Here is a 23,866-nt window from a genome sequence, read left to right on the forward strand (position 1 = left end):
TCAAGTGCAGCCTACTGTGCACTCAGAACACACAAGCCACAGTACCATGCCAAAGTCACAAGCCTGTGGGAGGTTTTCATTTTATTATTGTTTTGTTTTATATTTTTTAATCTTCTAACAATTGTGCAACTTTTTTTTACATAGTTCCATACATTTTATGTATCTACACATGAAACTGTACAAACAAACATACAAAAAATAGAGAGATCAAAAACAAAATTTAAAACATTCCTTAAAGAACATTTATGAAAAACTAGCTTTCACTCCTAAAGAGTTCCTGCAACATAAAATTATCGCAAATAAATAGGTGGGCTGACCAATTACGAAGTAGACAAAGAGGATGGAATGTGCTTGTAGTAACACAATACATTGTAGTTTGTAACAATATTGTGAAAATTACTACTCACCATATAGTGGAGATGCTGAGTTGCAGATAGCACACAGCAAAAAGACTATCACAAATATGCTTTCAGCCAACAAGACCACCATGCAAACACAGCTCACACACGACTGCCGCCTCTGGCAGCTGAAGTGACATAATATTGTTACATTCCATCCTGGATTTTCTGGTGTTTAAAGCTATAGTTTGTAATTAGATACAGTGGTCATGTGACCGAAAGCCTGTTTTTTGACAGTCTTTGTGTTGTGGCTATCTGTGACTCAGCATCTCTGCTGTATTGTAAGTAGCAACTATCCTTTTCATAATATTGTTGCAGTGATAAATTATGTATGTCTATATTTGTATTACAAATTTCTTGTGTGTATCCTTTTTTCCATTACCTCATGTACCTCTATTATAAAGTGCATGTGCAGTGTGAACATTAATAAAACTGACAAACTGTAGGTATGGATTCCTGACTGGGGATGGAGGAAAAAAGGCCTTAAGAGCATATTTCTGGAAATGCATTGTTGCCATGGTAAATGGTGCTGATGAATGACAGTTCTGCTGACCATGTGCCATGTGTTCATTAAGTGTTGCAGATGATAGGGACAGTAGTCATGCAGGATACACATAGCTGTACTTTGGCTTACCCCCATGTTGGCAGGCCACTTGCCTGGAGCATGGACTTAAGTTCCTCTCAATATTCTGTAGAACTCAGTCTTCCAAATTTTCTGTATGCACAGTCTGTCACCTCCCTGCATGATCCTCTGTCTGAAAGATCTCATGATCACACAAAAGCCCCTAATGGGCTTGAATTGTGCAATATGACTGGTGTCTGTGAGGGTATTTGTTTTGGTATAGCCATGGTGCTTCATAGTAGCAGCATGCTTCAAAAATCTTGCAGAAAAACATGTTTTTTGCATGTAAAATCCAAATGTGACAAGATTTTTTTTTTTTTCTTCAGTTAGTTAAAACTTACATTAGGCCAATGTCCAATACATCAGTGGGCCAAATTCAAACCATCAGTCTCATTCCAGTCTGGAGTTATTTAAGGGTAAAACCTGAACAGTGCATATACAAATGGTGCCATTAGCTGAATATTAATTTCTGCCCAAATAAAATCTATTGCAAAAGGAATTAATCTATTTGCACAATTTGGCCACATGCTAGTTCCAATTCATCATTCAAATCTTGCTTAATATACTGTAACATAGTAAGACAAATGTTCCAGTGGGCATATAAATGCCGCTGGTCCAAGCTAGACCAAAAACTTTTTACCTCTTGTTCCATGCTCAAAGAGGAACCGAGAACATAGACCCCTCCAAACCATGATTCTGCTCATGGCCTTTTCATACATATCTGTTGCAGCACTTCCGCACTGTGACAATAACCAAAGACAGAAATCAGGTTTGTGGTAACAATCTGTTAAAAACATTAAGAATTTTAACTACATCTTGTGAGTACATTTAAGGATCAGTTATGCATATCAAATATAACCTTGATGATTACAGCATAAACAGTGCTGTCCATAATCATGAAAAGAGACCTAGACTGAATTTAGGCTTTCCCAAAAAAGAATGTATTTAAAACTTAGCACAGCATTTACTACCAAGGAAAAAAATTATAAAATAGCTTGTTTAAGGTGATTCAGGATAAAATGACAACAAACTAGTTTAAAAGTAAGTATTATTCTGTACAGTAAAAGCTTACTTAGATAATACATCGTAGATGGTCTGGTAAAATGCGTAATACAAATAAATAAAAGTAAAAAATCTGTCATTTCACAACATGCTTTTACATTATAATATTTTTTCTTCTCTGGACAACCTTACTTCAAAGCTCTGTAATGGGTAATACTAATATCTTATACTGTTTATGAGGTCAACATCTCTTTCATTATGGAAGGATGCTGCTAATTTTTTTTTTTTTCCAGTAAGCTAATGGGAAAATTGAAACCAAATGTCTTTGTCACAATCATGATGTCCCCTGATAGCATCTCACCTTATTAAATACTGAGTTTACAGTATGTGGAGTGATTGGTATTAATAAATGAAAGAACAGTATAGCACTAGCATTTTACATTAGCAGCATTAAATAACTTCTTTGAAGAATGCATAAATAAAACAGTAGGGATAAGATAAATGAAATTGGCTGTTTTAAACAGACTGGCCAAGTGTTCAGAAAGATGGAGGTTCCACACTCTGTCCTGTCACAATGATTTATATGTCCCACAGCTTCCGTAAATTACTTCTGACAAATGCTTCTACAACTACCTGTCCTATCATTGTCTTCTTCTTCTACTACTACTACTGTTACATGTCCCAATTTTTAGCCAAGGCACGGATTTGCAGGAGGTGCAGAACAGTTTATCAGGTGTTGGAGATGGCATTGGCATGGCTGTGCCCACACACAAAGAAGACGCCAACAGTGCGGGTGCGTGACTTGAATGCCATGACTGACAGAGAGTGCGCAGCGCTGCTGCTCAACGTGGTGGAGCGCTGGCCTGCTGCTGCCGAGGCCGTCTGCTCTGGCAGGCCCTACCAAAGTGCCGACCATGTGGCCGTTGCTGCTGGTGACTACCTGGACTGCTTGGCACCAGCAGGCAAGTGCACTAGGCCACCACCATTTCTTAGCACCATTACAGCACTAGACCCAGTTTCCAAACTGTAGTAAGTTCTCTGTACAGAACAGGGAAGAGGAAGAGGAATACACATTTTTGGGACCAGTAGTATATTTGTAGTATACAGACTAATGTTTTCTGGCAATGTAGACATGCAGCTCCGAACCTTGTATGTAGATGCGTGCACCATGGTAACTGTCAATTCCTCACCTCACACTCTCGTAGGTGTTTGTGGGAGGGAGTGGTGAGACAACCAGTGGTCCTCACTTGCCCACTGCACTCTGGATATGTCAATTCAGTGCAGGAGCTTCGTACTTTACAGTGCTGATTGCAGCAACTTAGGCACTTCTGGGGGGACTGACCTCAGTTGAAGACCTCTCTCTCTGCTCTCCAGTCATCACAGATTGTGTTTGCAGTTATTTTTTCTGCTCAGCTACAAAATTTTGTTTATACTTTTAGTGTCTCCTTTCTTATTCAAACTCCCTCATCACCACTTGACTTATATCAACTGCAGTCCAATACATTTGTTTTACTTTCAGCAATATTCCTCTTGTACACTCTTTTCCAGACATTGCCCATTCCTTTTGACTGACTTTCTACTCCATTGCTCTCACTGACAAAATTCCAATGTTAATGGCAAGCCTTGAAGTTTTTATTTCTTCTGCCTGAACTTCAGTTCCATTTCTCAACTTTTCCTGTTTCCTTCTTTGCTTGCTCTACATCCTTCAACTCTTATAATAGTATTTCTGAATAATTTGAGACCAAACATTTTTTAAGAGGAGGACAGTGACATTTACATGTAACATGTCACACTGTCAAATGACTTTGTCCATCTCAAACTTTTGTGGTGTATTCCCACTGTGAGAATACATTCCTGACATGGAGGTCCAGAAGCACATGTAACAGGAGTGAGACCAGGTTGTCCCAGAGACATCTCTCAGTTTGGTGATGACATCTGCCTCCCACTCTCATCCAGTTAGCAGTTGCTTTTGTATGTGCATCCAAAAGTCACTGTGTCTGTGAACAAACTGTCAATGCACAGGACTCAGGGGGTGTCATCTGTTCAAGAAGTTGTGACAATGCATTCACAAACACGGAAAGGTGAGACAGAAATTTCTCTTCAGTGGCTTTGATTATGTCAGGCAGTATCTTCCACATATTACAAGCCTATCAGCATGCAACTGTTGTTATGTGTTTATGGGTACTCAGTGGCTAGGTTACCAATGTCCATAATTGTTATTGTTCCTTTCTGTTACAGCATTCATTTATTGATCCATGTTCCACAAATTCTAACAGTAAGAACTGTGTTCTGTGATGTAGAATCAGTTGAAGTACATATTAAAAAAGAAAAGTTAGTGCACCAATGGTTAACCATCATGAAACTGCTACATTGTCCTGCTGTTGGGAATTCTTTGTCATCAGTCTTAAGAGCATTTAATGTAACCTGCCATGAATTACTGTCTTGTGGCAACCTCTTCATCTCAGAGTAGCACTTGCAGCCTATGTTCTCAATTATTTGTTGGATTATTCCAGTCTCTGTCTCCTCCTGTAGTTTTCACTTTCTACTTCTTCCTCTGGTATCATGCAAGTTATTCTCTAATGTCCTCACCCCCTCATCATTTATCAGTCCACCCAATTTTTGTCATTGTCCTACAGACTACATCTCAAGCATTCTCTTCATTTCCAATGTTCCTACAGTCCATGGGGTTCCTTACCATAATATGATCCTATGCTTCAAATAACAGTCTCAGAAATTTATTTCTCAAATAAGGCCTATGTTCAATACTAGTAGATTTATTTTGGCCAGGAATGCCCAGTTTGCCTTTGCTAATATGCTTTTTATGTCCCTGTTGCTTTGCGCACCATGTGTTACTTTGCATCCAAGGTAGCAGAATTCCTTGTCTGCTTTGTGGACCCCAACTTTGACATTAAGTTTATCACGAAACTCATTTCTGCTACTTCTCAATACATTTTTCTATCTTCAGTTTGCTCTCAATCCATATTTTGTGCCGATTATACTGTTCATCCCTTTCAACAGATTCTGTAATTCTTCATTTTCACTGAGGTTGGCATGTCACATGTGATTCTGATATTGATATCCTTTCACACTGATTCTAATTCCACTCTTGAATCTTTCTTTCTGTTTCCATCATTGCTTCTCCTGTGTATAGGTGGAACAGTAGAGGCAAAATACTGTATTTCTGTCTTACACACTTTTTAATCTGAGCACTTTCTTCTTGGTCTTCCATTCTTATTGTTCCATCTTGGTTCTTGTACATACTGTATATTAACCGTCTTTACGTATAGATTTTCCTGAGAATTTTGCACCTCTTGCACAACTTTACACTGTTGAAGAATTTTTCTAGGTCAACATACCCTATGAAGGTCTCTTCATTTTTCTCCAGTCTTGCTTCCTTTATCAACCGCAACATCAGAATTGCCCTGTGGTGCTTCACCATTCTTAAAGCCAAATTGGTCATCATCTAACAGCTCCTCCATTTTCTTTTCCATTCTTCTATATAGTATTCTCATCAGCCAACTGGGATATATAAGGTGTAAAACTAATTATGCGATATTTCTCTCACTTATCGCCCTTGCTGTCTTTGGGATTTCATGATTTATATTGCTGTATTCCTGACTTTTCCCTAATATTTTTATGCTTACTTCATTTATCAATCAATTGAAATATTTCTCCTGTTACCCAAGGTTTCTTCGTAGTTACCTTCCTTGTATGTATGTTTGTCAAACCAACTTCCATGATGCCCTTTTTAGAGTCACCCATTTCGTTTCAGCTGAACTGCCTACAGCAGTATTTATCATCACAGTATCTACAGCCTTAGCAAACTGCAAATAGATCTCATCCTTCTGCAGTATTTCAGTATCACAACTCTTTCCACAATGGTTCTCTTAAACTTGAGTTTACTCATCATCATCATCATCATTACTAACTTGCAATCTGAGACCATATCTGCCTTTGGCTGTGCCTTAAAATCCAATATCTGATCTCAGAATCTCTGTCTGATCATGATGTAATCCAGCTGGAATCTTTCTGTGTCTCCGTGCCTTTTCCAGGTATCCTCCTCCTTTCATGATTTTTTGCTATTATGAACTGAAATTTGTTGCAGAACTCAATAAGTCTTTCTCCTCTCTGATTCCAAATCCTACTACGAAGCTCACATTCTCCAGTATCTCTTCCTTCTATTCCTTCTCTAACTACCACATTCCGGTCCCCTGCTATTATTAGATTATCATCTCCTCTATATATTGAATCACCTGTTCGGTATTCTCATACACTTTCTGTATTTCTTCATCCTTTGTTTGTGACTTTGGCATGTATGCCTAAACTATAATTGTTGGCATTGGTTTGTTGTCAATTCCGACAACAACATATCGCTGGACCTTCCTATTCATAACAAAACCTATTTCTGTTGGACCATTTTCTGTTACTGTTGATATTACACTATATTTATCTTTCCATTTCAATTCATTGACACCCCCCCCCCTCCCCCCCCCCCCCCCCATATCTACACTGATTCATTCCATTTCTCTTTTCAGATTTTCTAGCTTCCCTACCACATTCTAACTTCTAACATTCCATGCTCTGACTTGTAGAGTATTCAATCTTCTTCTCATAGTCACCTCTCCCTTGGCAGTCTCCCTTCTCCCTGCACCCCACCCCCTTCCCTCCAAGATATCCAAATGGGGGACTAATTGAAAACTTTTGCCAATGCAGAGAACATAACAACACTCTTTCAATTACAGGCCCCATGTCCTTTGGATACACATTATGTGTCTTTAATGCAGTGATTTCCATTTCATTCCATATCCTCATGCCATTCATCTTTAGTGACTCTTCTACCTTTTGGGAACTGTTTCCCACACCAAGGGCAAGAGGATGCCCTGAAACTGTCACTAGTCCTACACCGTCTTTAACAAGGCTGTTGGCAGAACAAAGATGAGACCTTGTACCATAAGTCTTCAGATGCAATTGCTGATGATTTTTATTCAAATTTTAAGCAGTAGTTAGCACACAGTATGTTTTGATTGCTAGCCAAAGAAACTATCCCTAGATGATGTACATGCTTACAAAAACAATTTTAACATAGTATAGTTCACAGGAAAACAGCTTCTTTCAAAACAGATACTACTTTATCAGGTATACTAAATAGTTGGCATGTGTCTGTCTGAAAGGGTGACCTTCCTTTAAGTGACTGAGTGTATACAGGGTGCCTCAAACCTTTTGGGTCAAATTTAAACAAATGATAGTGGGTCCACAACTAATTATATTGAGATAGGAACCAACTGTCAGATAAGCATATTTATTGTGTTATGGACATACATGGCATATGAAACATAGTGATTACGTACCTCATACTAATTGTTCAAAGTGATGATCACCAGTCTCAATGCGTGTATTGGAAGGGTGCATGCTGTTCTGCTGCACTCTCACAAAGATCCCAGGTGTTTGTCGTACTCTGCAACATGCAGCATGTAATAACAGTGGACATCGCTGACCACCAATGGTTTCGAAGGTGAGGTCCTCTCCCAGGGCCAGCTTGACTGTTGGATCTCACGCTTGTAGACTTTTCATCTGGGGTTACGTCAAGACAATGGTGAACGAAACCCTCATTGAGACAGATAAAAATCTGCTCACTAAGGTCTAAACTGCCTGTCTCAGGGCACAACAGACACCAGGGAGAGAGTGCGCACTGTTGCCATGCATGCACTGAGACTGGTGGTTGTCCCTTTGAACAATCACTATGAGCTATGTTACTGTTATGCAGTGTATGCTGTGTATGTCCCAGTCTAATCAGTTGTGGACACACTATCTTCCATTTCTACTTGACTCAAAGGGTTAGAGACAATCTGTACATGTTTCTCCTGTTAGATAAAACATGTTATACCTGGCAGGTACTGTACAGTAGCTTGCAAAGTGTAAAAGTCAATGCTGATTACAAAACTGTGTGTTTCCTCTGCCTCACAATAATTTTGGTAAAAGATCACTGTATTCTAGAACACTATTTCTTCTAGTACAATAATATGTGAACAACAAACAATTTAGATGCTGGGAAATCAATATGCACCAACAGAAAAAAATCACATTACCAAACAATAATTAATGCGGTGTAATTCCGTTTTGAGAATACATTTGTCTAGGTAACATATTTAAGTGATTAACAGTGCAAGATCACAGGTTAATGCAGAATACACCATTGCAAATGTAAAACACCAGTACATTAACAATCTGTGTAACTGCCAGAATGTTGAATGCAAGCATGCAGACTTGTGTTGTAGAGATGTCGGATGTCAGTTATGGGATAGAGTTCCACACATGTTGAACTTGGTTGGTCAATATAGGGACGGTTATTGTTGTGTGTGGATGATGCTCGAGTTGTAATCCAATTATGTCCAGTATGTGCTCAACTGGAGACAGATATGGTGATTGAGCAGGCCAAGGCAACATGTTGATACTCTGTAGAGGATGTTGGGCTACAACAGCAGCATGTCAGTAAGCTTTTCCTTGTTGGAAAACGTCTCCTGAAATGCTGTTCATGATTGGCAGCACAACAGGTCAAATCACCAGACAGACATACAAATTAGCAGTCGGGATGCACGGGACAACCCCTAGAGTGCTCCTGCTATCGTACGAAATCACATCCCAGACCATAATTCCAGGTGTAGGTCCTACATGTCTAGCATGCAGATATGTTGGTTGCAGGCCCTCGATTGTTCTTCTTCTAACCAACACACTGCCACCACTGGTGCAGAGGCAACACCACCGTTAATCAGAAAACAAAACAGACATCCACACTGCCCTCCAACATGCTCTCACCTGACACCATTGAAATCACAAATGGTTTGGTGTCAGTGGAATGCACACTAAAGGGTGTCTGGATCGCAGCTGTCCCTGAAGTAACCGATTTGTAACAGTTCATTGTGTCAATGTTTAAACTCAGTGAGGTGTTGATAAAGGCATATTTGCAGCCTTAAAGGCATTCTTGGCTAATATCAACTCCTCATGTCCAATCTCAGAGGTAACTAATACTCATGACTGTTCTGTCATATATTTAAATTAAACCTGACTTGCATCCCCATAGTGGCACTACAAGCGAATTTTGACTAGATATCATCTTTAAGATGTAGACACATACCTCTGCACTTTTGTCTATGTCACACAACTCCGTCTTGGTACTGCAGTTTTCATTTTTTTTTTTTTGCTGTCAGTGTGATTATAGGCATATAATATTTTGTGTTATTTGACACTGTATAATGTTCCAAGTGTTGTAGTGCCATACATGAAAATGTGTAAGTTGTAATATAAAAGAAGAGCAGGCTATGAACCCAGTTCCCTATGCACAGATGATGGTCTTGTGAGGATTAGTTCGAAGTCACTCATTTTAGTGGAAAGGAATGAAATGAAATGGAATGATAACAGGTTCAGTCATGGGTAAAGCATGTGGTAGACTTCAATTTATTGGTAAAATATTGGGGAAGCGCAATCAGTCTACAGAAGAGATTGCTTACAAATCACTCACGCAACCCATCCTAGAATATTGCTCTGGTGTGTAGGACCAATACCAGATTGGACTAACAGGGAATTTTGAATGTGTACAGAGAAGGCCAGCACGAATGGTCACAGGTTTTTTAATCCGTGAAAGAGTGTCAAGGAGATAGTGAAGGAACTGAAATGGAAGACTCTTGAAGACAGATGTAAACTATACTGAGAAAGTCTATTAAAGTTCCAAGAACTAGGTTTAAATGATTACTCTAGGGATATATTGCAACACCCTACACATCACTCACGCAGGGATCGTGAAGATAAGATTAGGATAATTACTTCACGCAAAGAGGCATTCAAATAATCATTCTTCCCACACTCCATACGTAAATGAAACAAGAAGGAACCGTAATAACTGGTACAATGGGATATACCATCTGCCATTCACCTCATGGTGGTTTGCAGAGTATAGATGTAGATGAAATACTGAGGTATAATCTCTCTCTTCTTCTAGCAGTGTTTCGAACACAGAAGACTGTGACAAGATTTTGCTGTGGCTTCAGTTTTGTATAGCGAATGAAGATACTGATTAAGGACCCAAACACATCTTTGCTAGACACAGACAGGAGGCTAATGCTGCAAGCATATGAAATTGTTTTTATTTCTACTGCTGTGAGGGTGAATTGTGCACTTCATACTACATGTGTTCTTGTTGCTAACCACGAGTGCTGCTAGGGAGTATGTGTACTGGCAAAAGAGTGTAAGGATCCCTATGTCTTAGAAGAACAAGATGTTCGGTTATCACCTTAACATAATAGTCTTCACTATACATTATGATTACATTATAGAACAGTATTGAGGGGAAAACAGGCTAGCAATCTCATCTAAATGTTGATAAACTGAATTCTGATTCTACATGGGACTCATTACAAAGTGTTGCTCAAAGTTTCAATTTAGTTCCAATGGTTAACAGTGCAACCAGAATAACAAAATACTCAAAGACAGCTGTTGATCAGGTATTAACAGATTTAGGCAAAGATAACTGTGAGGTGGTGGTAGCAGAGCTAGGATTATCTGATCACTCAGCTCAAATCATTAATATAAAAGTGGCTCCAGAAGAAACAAAGAAAATGCATATTTACAGACGAATTTTTTCTAAAAAAAATAGACATGAGTTTGCCAAACAGATAGCAGGACAAAAATGGGACTCAGTATACTCAGAAGTAGGTGCAAATGAAAAATTCAAAAATTTCATGACATTGTTTAAATTAAATTTTGAAGAAACATTTCCTAAAGTATTATGTCCATTATCAACAGCAGGAAAAAGCAAGTGGGTCACAAAAGGAATCAAAAAATCATCTGAAACACTAAAGTACCTGAGCTCCATTAAACACAGCCAAACTAATCCTGCTTTCTCACTCTTTTATAAAAGATATAGGAAAACATATAGGAAAATATTGCTTGCAGCAAAGAGAGCTCATAACTCCAAAATAGTGCACTCTGCTGAAAACAAAAATAAGGCAGTATGGAAGATTGTGAAGCAGGAAACTGGTACCAGGAAAATGAATCTGTCAAACTTGAAAATCAAAGAGGAAGGGACTCTAAAAGACCCAATATATTTGGCAAACTATATAAATGATTATTTTAGTAGCATAGGAATAAAATTACAGGAAAATTTTCTAACAGCCCCTCAGGTCAAAAAGCCAAATAATGGTGTATCACACTCAATGGTGTTATTCCCTACAACACAGGAAGAAGTCTATAAAGCAGTCAGCAAACTGAGAAACAAAAACTCAGCTGGTCTGGATGAAGTCCCCATTTCTATAATTAAGGACTGTATCAAGAGCCTACTTCCACCTTTAGTTGATATTATAAATCAATCTTTCAAGCAGGGCTACTTTCCAGACTATTTAAAATATGCGAAATTACTACCTCTCTTCAAAAAAGGTGATGCAGGAATAATTGAAAATTATAGGCCAATTTCTCTACTATCATGCTTTGCAAAAATATTAGAAACTATTATGAAAGATAGGCTAACGAATTATTTAAATAAATACAACTTACTGTCTGTTGACCAGTTTGGATTTTGATCAGGGAAAAGCACAGAATCAGCAACAGCACACCTCACAAAACACATTCTAGAAGCATTAGATAAAGGGAACTACACAACAGGTATATTTCTTGATCTAACTAAAGCGTTTGATACAGTAGACCACAACATATTGTTAAATAAGTTAGATGAACTTGGAATAAGGGGACTTGTGAACAAATGGTTCCAGTCATATCTAAAAAATAGAAGACAGATAACTGAAATCTCACATATTTCAAGTTGCTCAAACTATATTGTAAAGTATACTTCAGACCCAAATTATGTAAATATAGGTGTCCCACAGGGTAGTGTCCTTGGCCCAGTACTATTCCTCATTTACATAAACGACTTCCCACAGAGCATCAAGCATGGACAAACAATATTGTTTGCAGATGACTCAAATGTTCTAATCAGTGACAAATCACCAGATGCACTAAAAGAAAAAGCCAAACAAACACTAAACAGTGTACGTGAGTGGGCATTCAATAATAAACTAACACTAAATCTTAAAAAAACAAATGCTGTTAACTTCTATGTCTGCAAAAAACCACACTATCACAACTTTAAGTTAAACAATGAAACTATATAATGTGTAGACTACACAAAATTTCTTGGTATGCATGTTGACAGTCAGTTAAAGTGGGAAGAACATATTAAAATACTTAGTAACAGAATCACTACAGCATGCTATGCTCTGAGAATTCTGACTGCAGTTTGTGATACTACATGTGTCAGATCTGTATATTTTTCTTATATCCACTCTGTTATTACCTATGGAATAATATTTTGGGGAGTCAACAGTAAAAATATTCAAATAGTTTTCAAATTACAGAAAAGAGCAATTCGTATAATAACCAAAAGTGGCAGTAGGGCTCACTGCCTTGAACATTTCCAAAAGCTGGAAATCCTAACTGTCCCCAGTGAATACATTTTTCAAAGTGTTATGTCTGTAAAAAAAAATATTGACTGCTATATGAAAAATTCTTTAGTACACTGCTATGAAACTAGAAACCAATACAATCTGCATCTAGAGAGGAAAAATAAAGTTAAAACTCAGCAGAGCTTGTTGTACAATGCTGTTAAATTATATAATAAATTACCCCAAAAAATAAAAGATATTGACACAATCGGACAGTTCAAAACAAAACAAATTTTTTTTTTATTAAACAAAAGTTATTACACAGTAACGGACTATCTGAATTAAAACATGTAATGTAATTAAAGTAGCCTGCATTGTAATACATGAGGAAATCAAAAATTGTACAGTACTATAAGAAAATTACAAATTACACAAGGATATAAAACTAATTTAAGATACCTCAAAAATGTGTGTAAATACAAATTTTGTGTGTATAATTGTAGGTATATTGTATATGATTTTGCTGACGAAATCCACACAATGTAAATTGATTTCTTTATTAATCCATGTAACAATCAATCAATCAATCAATCTAGTGACCTGCACACAGCGAGAGATTTCTAAGTGCAAAAAGAAGCGAAACTGAGCAATATTATTAAACAATGGAAAATCCAGGATGGAATGTAACAATATTATGAAAAAGATCATTGCTGCTCACCACATAGTGTATATGCTGACTCGCAGATAGGCACAACAAAATGCTGTCCAAAAGCTCACTTTCCGACAGTCTTTTTGTTGTGCCTATTTGCGACTCAGCATCTCCACTCCATATGAGCAATATTATTGTTATTCCATCCCAAATTTTCTGTTATTTGAGGATGCCTAAGAACTTCACACGATACCTCGTATAACTAGTGCCAGTTGAACTCTACTTCTAGTACCTGCAAGTCATTTTTATTTGTTTGGTATTTCATAATGTGGGTCTTTTTAAAATTAAGGTCCAAGCTGTAGGCCTGTTTCACTCTTCTAAAAAAACTGAGACAGAATTACTGGTCATTACTTACCTTCAAGCACCAATGTATAGTACTACTGAGACACATACAGCAATAAAAGTGACACACTACATAGTTTCCAGAACTAATAGTTCCTCACTATCATGTTGAGAACCTTAGCTGCTGTACAATTATAAGGTTTATAATTTAAACAGTATCCAGCCCACAAGTATTAAGAAAATATTTAAATCAAACCATTACTGTTTTAGGATTTGCTACAACGCTACCTTCATGCTGGGGCCTCGTTTTGTACTCTTAACTGGTTTTGTGTACTAAGGTAAACAAGAAGTTTTTTTGTTTAAAATGGTAAACATACATCTCTTGTAAGTTAACTGAATTTTGAACAAAAAACTTTATTTTTCTTGGTGCACAAATCAATTATCTGCACAAAACAAGGGACCAGTGAGAAAAACTTTAAGAGCCATTTGAAGCTGGATTTGTAAATAAACACCCAAAATTGGAAATTGTTGATTTAAATAAATGTTTTTAAACTGTGCATATGGCTAGTTGTTGTTGTTGTTGTTGTTGTGGGGGGGGGGGGGGGGGGGATGAATCTTCGCTTTTCTCATGTTACACCGATTCTATTGTGCTGCAAACTTACAAATTATACAAACATTTCCCCTGTAGACAAGGAGGAGGTTCTGCGCAGCCACCCAGACCTGGGCAGCAAGGAGCAGCTGACAGAGGAGTCCAACAGGGAGCAGCACATGGCTGGCCTGCAGACAAACTCCAAGGCAACCGTCAGTGGCATACATGAGCTGAGCCTCAGGTAGGCATTCCATGTTTATTTTCTTTTACCTCTCTGTATTATCTCAAGCACTCGTTGTCTTTGTAAAGAAGAAACGAGAAATACTGTTGTGTCAGTAAAACAACTTTTTTTTCAGTACGCAAAACACATAAGTTCCCACATCACGTAACACTGGACTCTGACAGTTTCACTCAATGGTAATTCCCAGAGTTCATATTTGTACAAAAGAAATAATTACACTTCCTAATACACATTCTTCTCAAATTATGTAACTCATGCAGATGTCGGAGCTTTCTGTCAGACTAATTGTGATTTTCTGTGTCACTGTTATTCATGTTTGGATTTGCAGTACCATGCACTATACTAGTCAGTATTTTCTGTTAGACTTTCTTTGTTACTGTGGAGTCTTTCCATATCCTCAGAAAAATCTGCTCTGGTCTTCCTCAGTTTTTCTGTCCTAGTTACTACTCAGTTATGTTTTTTTGTGTAAATTTTTTTTCCATGTTGTACCCACACCTCTGTCAGGGCTTCGCCTACTGATATAATCCGTTTTATCACCTATATTCTATCTTTACTGGAAGTCTCATAGAATTCCACAACTTTCTCAGTTTTTAAAAATTATTAATTCAATCATCATGTGAGATAAATGTTATCAAGTATATCTTTCCAGAATGTACAACTAGTCACAGTATACATTAACAAAGACAATTTTAATCTGTATGCTGTATTAAGAATTATACTACCACTGCTATGCTGCTCACATTTACACCGGCTAAATCTGAGTAAATTAGGAAGAAAGCTACAGCTGATACTTGAAAGAAAGCTGATGCTTCCTGTACGATATTAAATCACTGCTGTTCAAGTTTAATATTCACTTGATCAGACTTGTATTTTTCAATGAAAAAAGTCACCTGCGGCTGTATATGCAAAGCCCTGTTTACAATATATGATTATTTGTCATGCAGTTTTGCAAGGAACCTTGCTATTTGCCATGTACCTAACAGAACTTTTCCAATTCTTGAATATAGATATTCAGATAATTTAGAGGTGGTGTGGCTAATGAGGTACATTTTCTTTTGAACCATTATGGGTTCCTGACTTCTACATCAATGTCAATACTCCAAAAGTCACCTGACAGTATGTGGCAGGGACTACTTTTTACTTTTGGTATGACTATCTGACCTCTCCTGCCCCTCTCCTCCCCCCCCCCCCCCCCCCGCCCCCCTCCCCTCCTTTGTTTGTTGCATTCATGAACAGTGTGTAGAAAATTGGATTTAATTTCTAAAATTTTCTCATTGTGGTCATTTTGCAAGAAGTATGTGGGAGGAAATTACCCATTGTCGGACTCTTCCTGGAATATACATTCTTGTTATTTCAATAGTACAATTCTCTGTGATGCACAATGCCTCTGCATCTGCCAATGGAGTTTGTTCAGCGTCTCTGTAATGCTCTCCTATTGACTAAACACTCCCACAACAAAATGCACCACTCTTCGTTGGATCTTCTCTCTCTCTTTCTCCTATTAAACCAACTAGGTGGTGGTCCTAGACTTATGAACAACACTCAAGAACGAGAACAAGCCACTTCTTTTGTGAATGAGTTACCTTAAGATTCTCCATGGGAATCTCCTTCCGGCATCTGCTTTTCCAACAACTTGTTTTATGTGGTCATTCAACTTAAGGTTGCTCCAGATGGTTACTCCTAGATATGTCGGAACTTCGTAAATGAAAAGAAACAAGACTTATTAATCCAAAGCCTTGACAATATAGCACATCATTGTTTTCAAGAACTTTACAATTGAGATAAGTCAGTTTTTTATTAGTTATCAGTTGAAAGAGGCTGTAATGTACATGCATGGAATCAATCATCAGTTAGTTGATGACTCTCAGCACTATGGTATCAGTTAGTTGAGAAAGAGTACTTGTGTGCCAGCAGAAGCAACCATTGACAGACGAGAGTCAAACCAATATGAAGTTCAAGAATTATGTAAATACACATTATTTTACTTAAATAGGAATTTTACACACACAAACATATTTGAAAAGAAAAGTTCAATAGCGATAATTTTACGCATATTTCTTTCATTTAACTTACCACTGAAAGGGCAAGAAAAAGTCATCAATGAAACTCTCACTGAATGACTTTTTAGTAAAAACATTAATTTGTCACAATGACATAACATACAGCCTATTTTAAAGGTGCTTGTGTTTTTTCTGAATGTGTTTTGAAAAAAGATCTCTCGTATTTACCTTGCAGGTGTAAGATATATGAGAGGATTATACTGATAGTTTTTTTGAATTTACTGTGAATTTTCTTCTCGAAGAACCATCTTGTGGAGTGTGTTTCCACACTCCAACAGGATTCATCATGCAGGATGGAAGGTGAAAGTCTTTAATGTATTCAAAAAGTTTAATTTCAGATGAAGTTGAATTTCAACCCCATGATGAGGCTGCAATTTGTCCTATTTGCATTTTCCTTACCACTATGTATTTCTAAGCATGATCCTGTGACACTTCAGAAACCAAAGCACCTTATTTGGCTTTCAAAATTCTTTCAAAACTTCATACACATATATCAGATTGTTGGTAATGATACTGCATGTGTGGCTTAAAAAAACTGAAAGTCATTTGTGGCTCCTTACCCCTTTTGTATCATCTCAGTCTTCTAAATAAAAAAATGAAAACAACCATTACACTGAATCGTGAAGCAGAACCAACAGACAAAAATTTGTAAGGTTTCAAGTAAGAATCGGTCAAATCCCAAAATTAGGAATGATGGAACTGAACAGTTCATTTCTAATAAAGTAGAAGCCTCTGTAAACAGATTTGATTTGAGTGACTATTTCGAGATTCTTCACAGTGGTACGCAAATGAAGATGTCATTAACGGTTAACACCTAATTTCTAAAGTAATATTAGTTTGTAAATTATCTGGTTAAACAGGTGTCAAGCTCACTGAACACAGTAATAATAATATAAAAGAGAAACAGAAGTTATATGTGCTTTAGGTTATGTCTCAGTATTCCCATAACATTCTAGAGGGGGGAAAAAATTACGTTATCAAAGAACAAGCATGTGTGAAGTAAAGTGTGATTTTCTCTTCATATTTGCCTCACACACTTAGTGAACAGTAGGTTTATCAGTTATATTATTAAAGTTAATCCAGCAATACCATATTTGTAATCATGTTGAAAGCAAAAAACCAAAATTCGTTAGAAAGCTACTTCTGAACTTTTTTTTTTTCAGGTGAAATGTAAATACGATTTTACACCATTCTACAATTTTTCAAATAGAGAGGTACCCCTTCCCCTTTGCCAGCTGAGGCAAAATCATGAAAGACTCACACTTTTATGCAAAGAAACCAACTAGGGGTGCCACAAGGAAACAACAAACTTTAAAATTATCTTAAAAACTATTTGTTACAATGCAAGCAGTAAAAATTTTAAAAATCTACAAATAAAAAAAGCAACAGCTTCTCATAAGTATGTGTTCCACAGTTGATAGAAAAGACGAAAAATATGATTTCATTACATATGACTTAACTATTATATATGTTCCATAATTATAAAGCAGTTGAACTCGAATGAAGAATGAGTGATTACACAAGAAAGGAGACCCAGATGGGAAAGACGAATGGAGGAACTAGACTGAGGAACAACACCAGCTGAAGTGACCTTAAATGACTTTTCCTGTGAATGTGACAGACCACGACCAAAATGAATGGTGAAGAACCATTCCTTGTAAGTTGTTCCTAGGTCTTTCCACCACTTCAGTGAACCATTCCTTCACCACATTCGTTCACGAATGGCCCCCTCTATGCAGCATCACACTGAGTGCCACTGTCTACAGTGCTGTGGATCTCATTGCTTGTTTTATGTTAGACAGGTGCTAGTTGAATATCTTTGCAACAGCATGCCTACCTCCATCATGAATCATAGTTGAGAAGGTAAGCTCTACATAAAAATTATTTTTGTGTCTTATATTGTGACTGGGTAAATCACAGTTCGGCTGAAACTGATTTTTATTATTCATAACAAAATTCATGAAGTAGTATAGAGAGGGGTCCAGAAAAATGTAGACTGTCTTTGATAGTCAGTTTAATGGAACATAATTACATATCACTACAATTCTCGCATGGAAGGAAGGTTATTTCATTTGACTGAACTACAGCTGTCAGCGTTGCTAGTGGGATGGTTGCACAGGATGTCTTGATGGTTTCTCGTAGCTCATTCTGTGTGGCTGGTTTCTGTTGATAAACTTCATATTTAAAGCTGCTCCATGTAGAAGTCATGAGGTGTAAGGTCTGGAGAATGGTGGATGCTTAACAGCTCCTCTTCGACCTGTCCATCATCCAGGTAGATCTTCATCCCAGTAGGCTACGACACCTCTGAGATAGTGACGTGGAGTGCCATCTTGTTGCAGGTAACATCTTTCATTTCAAAACACCTCACAGATGGCCGGTAAAATGGAAGTTTGCAGCATATGAAGATGCACCTTACCAGTTACAGCCTTCAAAGAAGAATGATGACAGACCACACCACACCACACCACACATTAACACCTGGTAGATAAACATGTTTGTCCATGTCAATGTGAAGATTTTCAGGAGTCCAGTTCATACAGTTGCGCTTGTTTACAGTAACATTCAGTTTGAACTGCACCTTGTCAGATCAGATAACCATACATCCTCATGAAGCATGCTTTCAAAACACCTGCAGTACCCCAACCTTCGATCCGTGTCGTCCTCATTCAGAGTGTGCAGCAATCTTTGAATGTATACTTTCCACTTCACAGTCCTCAGAATTTGTCATATATTTGATTGCCTTGCCCTGCTTTCATTTGCACCCTGCTCCACAGATTTTTGACATGACCCAGTAAACTGTTGCAACACAGCAGTGCTGGAAGCTGGACTTGATGTTTTTCGTGGGTCAGACCTTCCCTTATGCTCACCCTGAATGGTACCGTCAAGTTTCAAATTTATCCCGAATGCAATAAATTGTTGTATGTGTTGGTGTCTGAGTTCCATTCACATTACAGCATTGCCATTGTACCTCCATCATGGTTTTGCACTTCCAGTACTAGTTCAATAGGACCTTGTGCTGCTCAAATGAGAATCTTGCTTCATTCATTGCTGCACTGTCATTTGCTGGAAAACATGCGCCAAGATCTGTTGAGAAAACAATAGTCTACACCACCATGCAAAGATATATCACATTTACAATCAAAGGTTGTCTACATTTTCTGGACCCTTCTTCATTTATTGGAAAACGAGAATGAAAATTCAAGATCCTCAAAAAGGGTTCTATAAGATGTGCAGTTATCTACATTGCACAATACTCTTAATGCTGATTTTTACTGAATGGACACTATTTACACGAGATGCACTGTCTCAGAAGGTAATTTACCCTCGACTACAGGGATGTAAAATAAGCCACCTCTGGTTTTTAAGGTTTTTAGGTGAACTGAGTTTCTTGAATATTTTATCTGTGTGTCGAGTACAAGGGTGTACAAGAGGTGGGCAAGAAAGGGCAGCTGCCGCCCTCCCCCCACTCGCATTATTTAATGAACTCACATCTAGCACTGCCAGATTGACAGGCATATAAATTCAGTGTTAGTTTGGAGAAAGCCAGCAAAGGTAATGCATATTTACTAGTAGAGAGTGTGCCCAGTGCCAATTGGCATGAAGTTTAAAAACTGTTCTGTCATTCATCACAAAACTGAGCTACAGTGCTTACTTTTTGGACACTGATGTATTAAAGTCAATTGCTTCCAACCAGTAGCACTATTAGCACTATATCTCACGTTACTTTTCAGTAAATCATCTTCACAATCTTCCCATTTAAACTCCTGCTTAGTTACAGTCTTCATTTCTTCTACATGAACTAATAGGGTTTTTCTGCATTTTGTTACCTATTGGCCAGAGAGAGAGAGAGAGAGAGAGAGAGAGAGAGAGAGAGAGAGAGAAATCCCACACTGACAATTCCAAATTAATAAGTGTTTCCCATTCAACTCTTCATCTACCCTCCACATGAATACTTAAAGTTTATTTAGTGTTGCCTCCTATAGCTGCAATTAGCTCCTAATCGATACTGTTCTCTCAAATGATAATGTGGTCTTCTATAGAGATATTATCACTGAACTTTTAAAACACTAGATGGAATACTTCAAAGTAAAATCAACGTATTCTATGTTCCTACTACTCACAAACTGAAATTTTCTTTCATCCATAGTCAATTATTAATTTCTTAAGGTAGTTAGTTGCCTCCACATTCTTTCAACACTTTTTTTCTGTTTCTTCCAGCACTCACTCACTGCAAGAAGAAAGTGATTTTATAACACCCTCCACAGTTTTTTCATACTATAGGTATTTAAAGGGAACAGTAATGCTTTCCAGCCATACTACTCTGATATCTATAATTCCATGACAGTTGTCACATTTTTGAGTATTTATTCTTTGTTGTATATAAAATAGTCAAAGCAAAGTTATTTGCAGAAGTAACTTGAGCACAATGTCATTTCATACCTGCACATAATTTTTTATCTATTGCACAGGAATGGGCTGTCTTTTCATCTCAGGGGACTGAAGTTACACAGCAAGTCGATTTATTATGACTTTGTTCTACTTTGTTGTTTATTTCAAGCACATTATGTGAAGTTTTGACAGAATATAAATACAATGCCTGACAAAACAAATGTGAAGAACCCAGAAGATGCGGTCAGATTTCAATACAACTTTGAATGCATGCACACCATCATCAGGCACATAAATAATGATAGTTGCAATTCTCTGTTGCAGGTTGAATAGTCAAAACAGTTTACTGTTTGTGTTTAACGTTGTTACCATGCCTGGTAGGGTATATAATGGGTGTGAAGAGGATCAGATGTTGAGTGAGCACTGAAACACATGAAGATGAAAAACACTTGTGTGAGATAGCTTTATCAGCATCCAGAGGAGTTTCAAAGCATCCTCATTATTGATCTCCATTTGGCAGGATGGTCGAATTGTATAGTATGCCAAATCTGCAAAGCAATTGGATGAAACAGTGGCCGACCGTTGTACTACACGTGAATGTGATGGCACGCATACTCGTTGTCAAGGTTCCGGACAACCACATCTGACCACCAAAAGAGAGAATTGCCTTTCTGTGCTCCAAGCACATTGTAACCCCTTTACATCTGCATCTGCAACTCTACAACTAATGGGCTCCTTGCAATATTCTGTGTCATCTCGCACCATTGGTTGGAGACTACTGACAGCTGGACTAGGGAATAGTGTGACATGCGTTGGCTGCCATTAACACCATAACACAAACAGCTTCATTTGGAGTGGTGCCATGGCCGGGAAATATGGACTGCTGATGAATGGCATCAAAATGTGTGTTCAGCAATGGATCACGGTTCAGCACTACCCCGGATGACAATCGTGAGTGAATATGATGGTGACCTTGGGAGATGTAGTGTTCTTACAATGTTTTGGAGGAGCACAGCCATGTTACTCCTGGTGTCACTGGTGCAGGGAGCCATCAGGTACAACTTCAAGTCACGGCTGATGGCAAAGTGGTGTGTCATGGACAGCGTGTGTCCTCACGTATTACTCCTCAAGTGACAGAATCATGGTGCCATCTTTCAGCAAGACAATGCTTGTCCACACGTGGCACTTCTATGCGGTAACCAGCAGGACCACCAGAATCGTCCCAAACAGTACACGGGTGAGACGAGTTCGCATAGCATCTTCGTTCCCCAGTGCCAGCATCCAGGATATCGAGGACCAGTTGCAACAGTAGAGGGGATATAACAGCCTTACGACAGGCTTCCCAATTGCATCAGTGTGCTGACATTGCCAAAATAACATCACACACATGCTATCAACCCATGAAGTTTCATTTCATTTCTTGCTCCCCTTCTGGGACCTTCACTTTTTTTTTTGCCAGGCAAGTGTAACTTAGGAATACCAGTAACAACTCATGAAAAAGTAGAAGCAGTGAGTCATCGACAGATGCACAAATAAAGATCGAAAACTCAGCTAACTTTTGGACGAATCCTTTTTCAAACTAGAGTACACACACACACACACACACACACACACACACACACACACACACACACACACACACACACTTACTTTGTAACTACTGGAACACAAATTTGATTTACATGTATTTTTTTTATTCCAGCTATAAATCAAAATTTGGATTCCCATTTGTAATTTGTGCACGGGAAAATAAAGCAGACACAATTCTTGAAGGGTTGAGGAGGAGGTTACAGAATTCTAAGGAAGACGAACTGGAAACAGGTATTTCTGAAGTAAAGAAGATATGCAATTTAAGAATAAAAGATTTAGTTGAAGACTGAACTTTTGTGTCATGTATATAATAACTTGTTATTCAATGTACATGAAATAAAAACCAATATTTCCCCTCAAATAAAAATAAAGGTTTATCAGCTAGAAGTAGCACTACACTGGCTTAATTTATAAATTCATCATGTTTCACGGATTCCAGCATCAGGAACAGTGCTTAGGAACATACAATGAATGCACTGTGTGTTCCAAAATTGCACAGCTGACAGAGGAATCAAAACGGTTGAAGATGAGATTAAGCAATGGACACAACTAAACAACATCTGTTTTCTATGCAGTATCTTGTAGACAAAATGCAGTTTCTCGCTAGGCTGCCAATTAATCATGCCCTGTCTTTGGTTTTTCTTATAACGGAGCCTATGTGGTCATTCTGAAATAGGTACATTGGTGCTCTCTAATATTAGTGCAAAATGACACACTATTTATAACTCATTAATCTGGTAGTCAAACGATAACAAATGAATTACCAGAGAGAGGCAGTCAACTGCTTCTTCCTGGCTTGAAAATTAATTACCACTAACGTTATATGTAACATATACATTATATGTACAAACCACTTGCCACCCTATTGTCCATGCTTAAAAATGTAGCAGAAACTGTAATGTTTGATGATGTAACAACACTAATCAATTATCCAAACTCAAACTCACTACAGTTCATACAATATATGGTTTAACACATCACTTTTAGTACAGCAACGTTTTATCCAATGTCTACCTAGCTGGTGAATGATGATCACCACAGTATAAGTATTTTATTACCTAATTAGTTTAGAATAGCAAGGTGCTTGGAAGTTTGTTACTGACTGCACATGTACATTGATATCGATGGATGCCAGTGTCTTCAAGGCGGGATGACGATGGCAGTTTTGCTACACATTGCGGTACCTGCTGGCTTGGTAGTTATTCCTCACTATGACACCCCGGTACAGAGAAGCAGGGCACACCACACCATCAAATGAAGGAGGCACGTTGACAATGGTGCTGACATCACAGAAGACAAAGTTTTCATTAGCTGACATTAGTCATACAGAATGCATTTAATATCATAGCGCATGTATGAACACAACAATGTTATGAAGTGTTGGCACATTGTAACCTTTTCCTATTCTCGTATCAGAAAGATACATACTCTATACAGTTACAATATTTTGTAACGGAAGAAGCACTATAACTGTATTTCAGATGAAGAGTTGGCTATTATTTAGTAGAAAAGTGGAGGCAGATAAAAGCCTCCAGATTCCAGCAAAGGGCAATTTCA

The 23,866-nt window shown here is 37.9% G+C and overlaps 1 protein-coding gene across 2 annotated transcripts in view; it reads left to right on the forward strand.

Annotated features, from left to right (window-relative positions):
* The window catches only part of LOC126412288 (2-oxo-4-hydroxy-4-carboxy-5-ureidoimidazoline decarboxylase-like), a 62,299-nt gene extending 39,603 nt beyond the window's left edge, over window positions 1-22,696 (forward strand). The window contains exons 2-4 of one of the 2 annotated variants that reach the window (XM_050081802.1): window positions 2,734-2,984; window positions 14,129-14,270; window positions 22,422-22,696. In XM_050081802.1, the coding sequence (XP_049937759.1) occupies window positions 2,765-2,984; window positions 14,129-14,270; window positions 22,422-22,599 (540 nt within the window). In that variant the 5' untranslated portion in view covers window positions 2,734-2,764 and the 3' untranslated portion in view covers window positions 22,600-22,696. Of the gene's footprint in view, window positions 1-2,714; window positions 2,985-14,128; window positions 14,271-22,421 lie in introns of both variants that reach the window. The other variant, XM_050081801.1, reaches the window with a different exon arrangement.
* The last annotated feature ends 1,170 nt before the right edge of the window (window positions 22,697-23,866 follow it).

Source organism: Schistocerca serialis, chromosome 7, assembly GCF_023864345.2.
Source record: "Schistocerca serialis cubense isolate TAMUIC-IGC-003099 chromosome 7, iqSchSeri2.2, whole genome shotgun sequence".
In the NCBI taxonomy this organism is placed as follows: Eukaryota; Metazoa; Arthropoda; class Insecta; order Orthoptera; family Acrididae; genus Schistocerca; species Schistocerca serialis.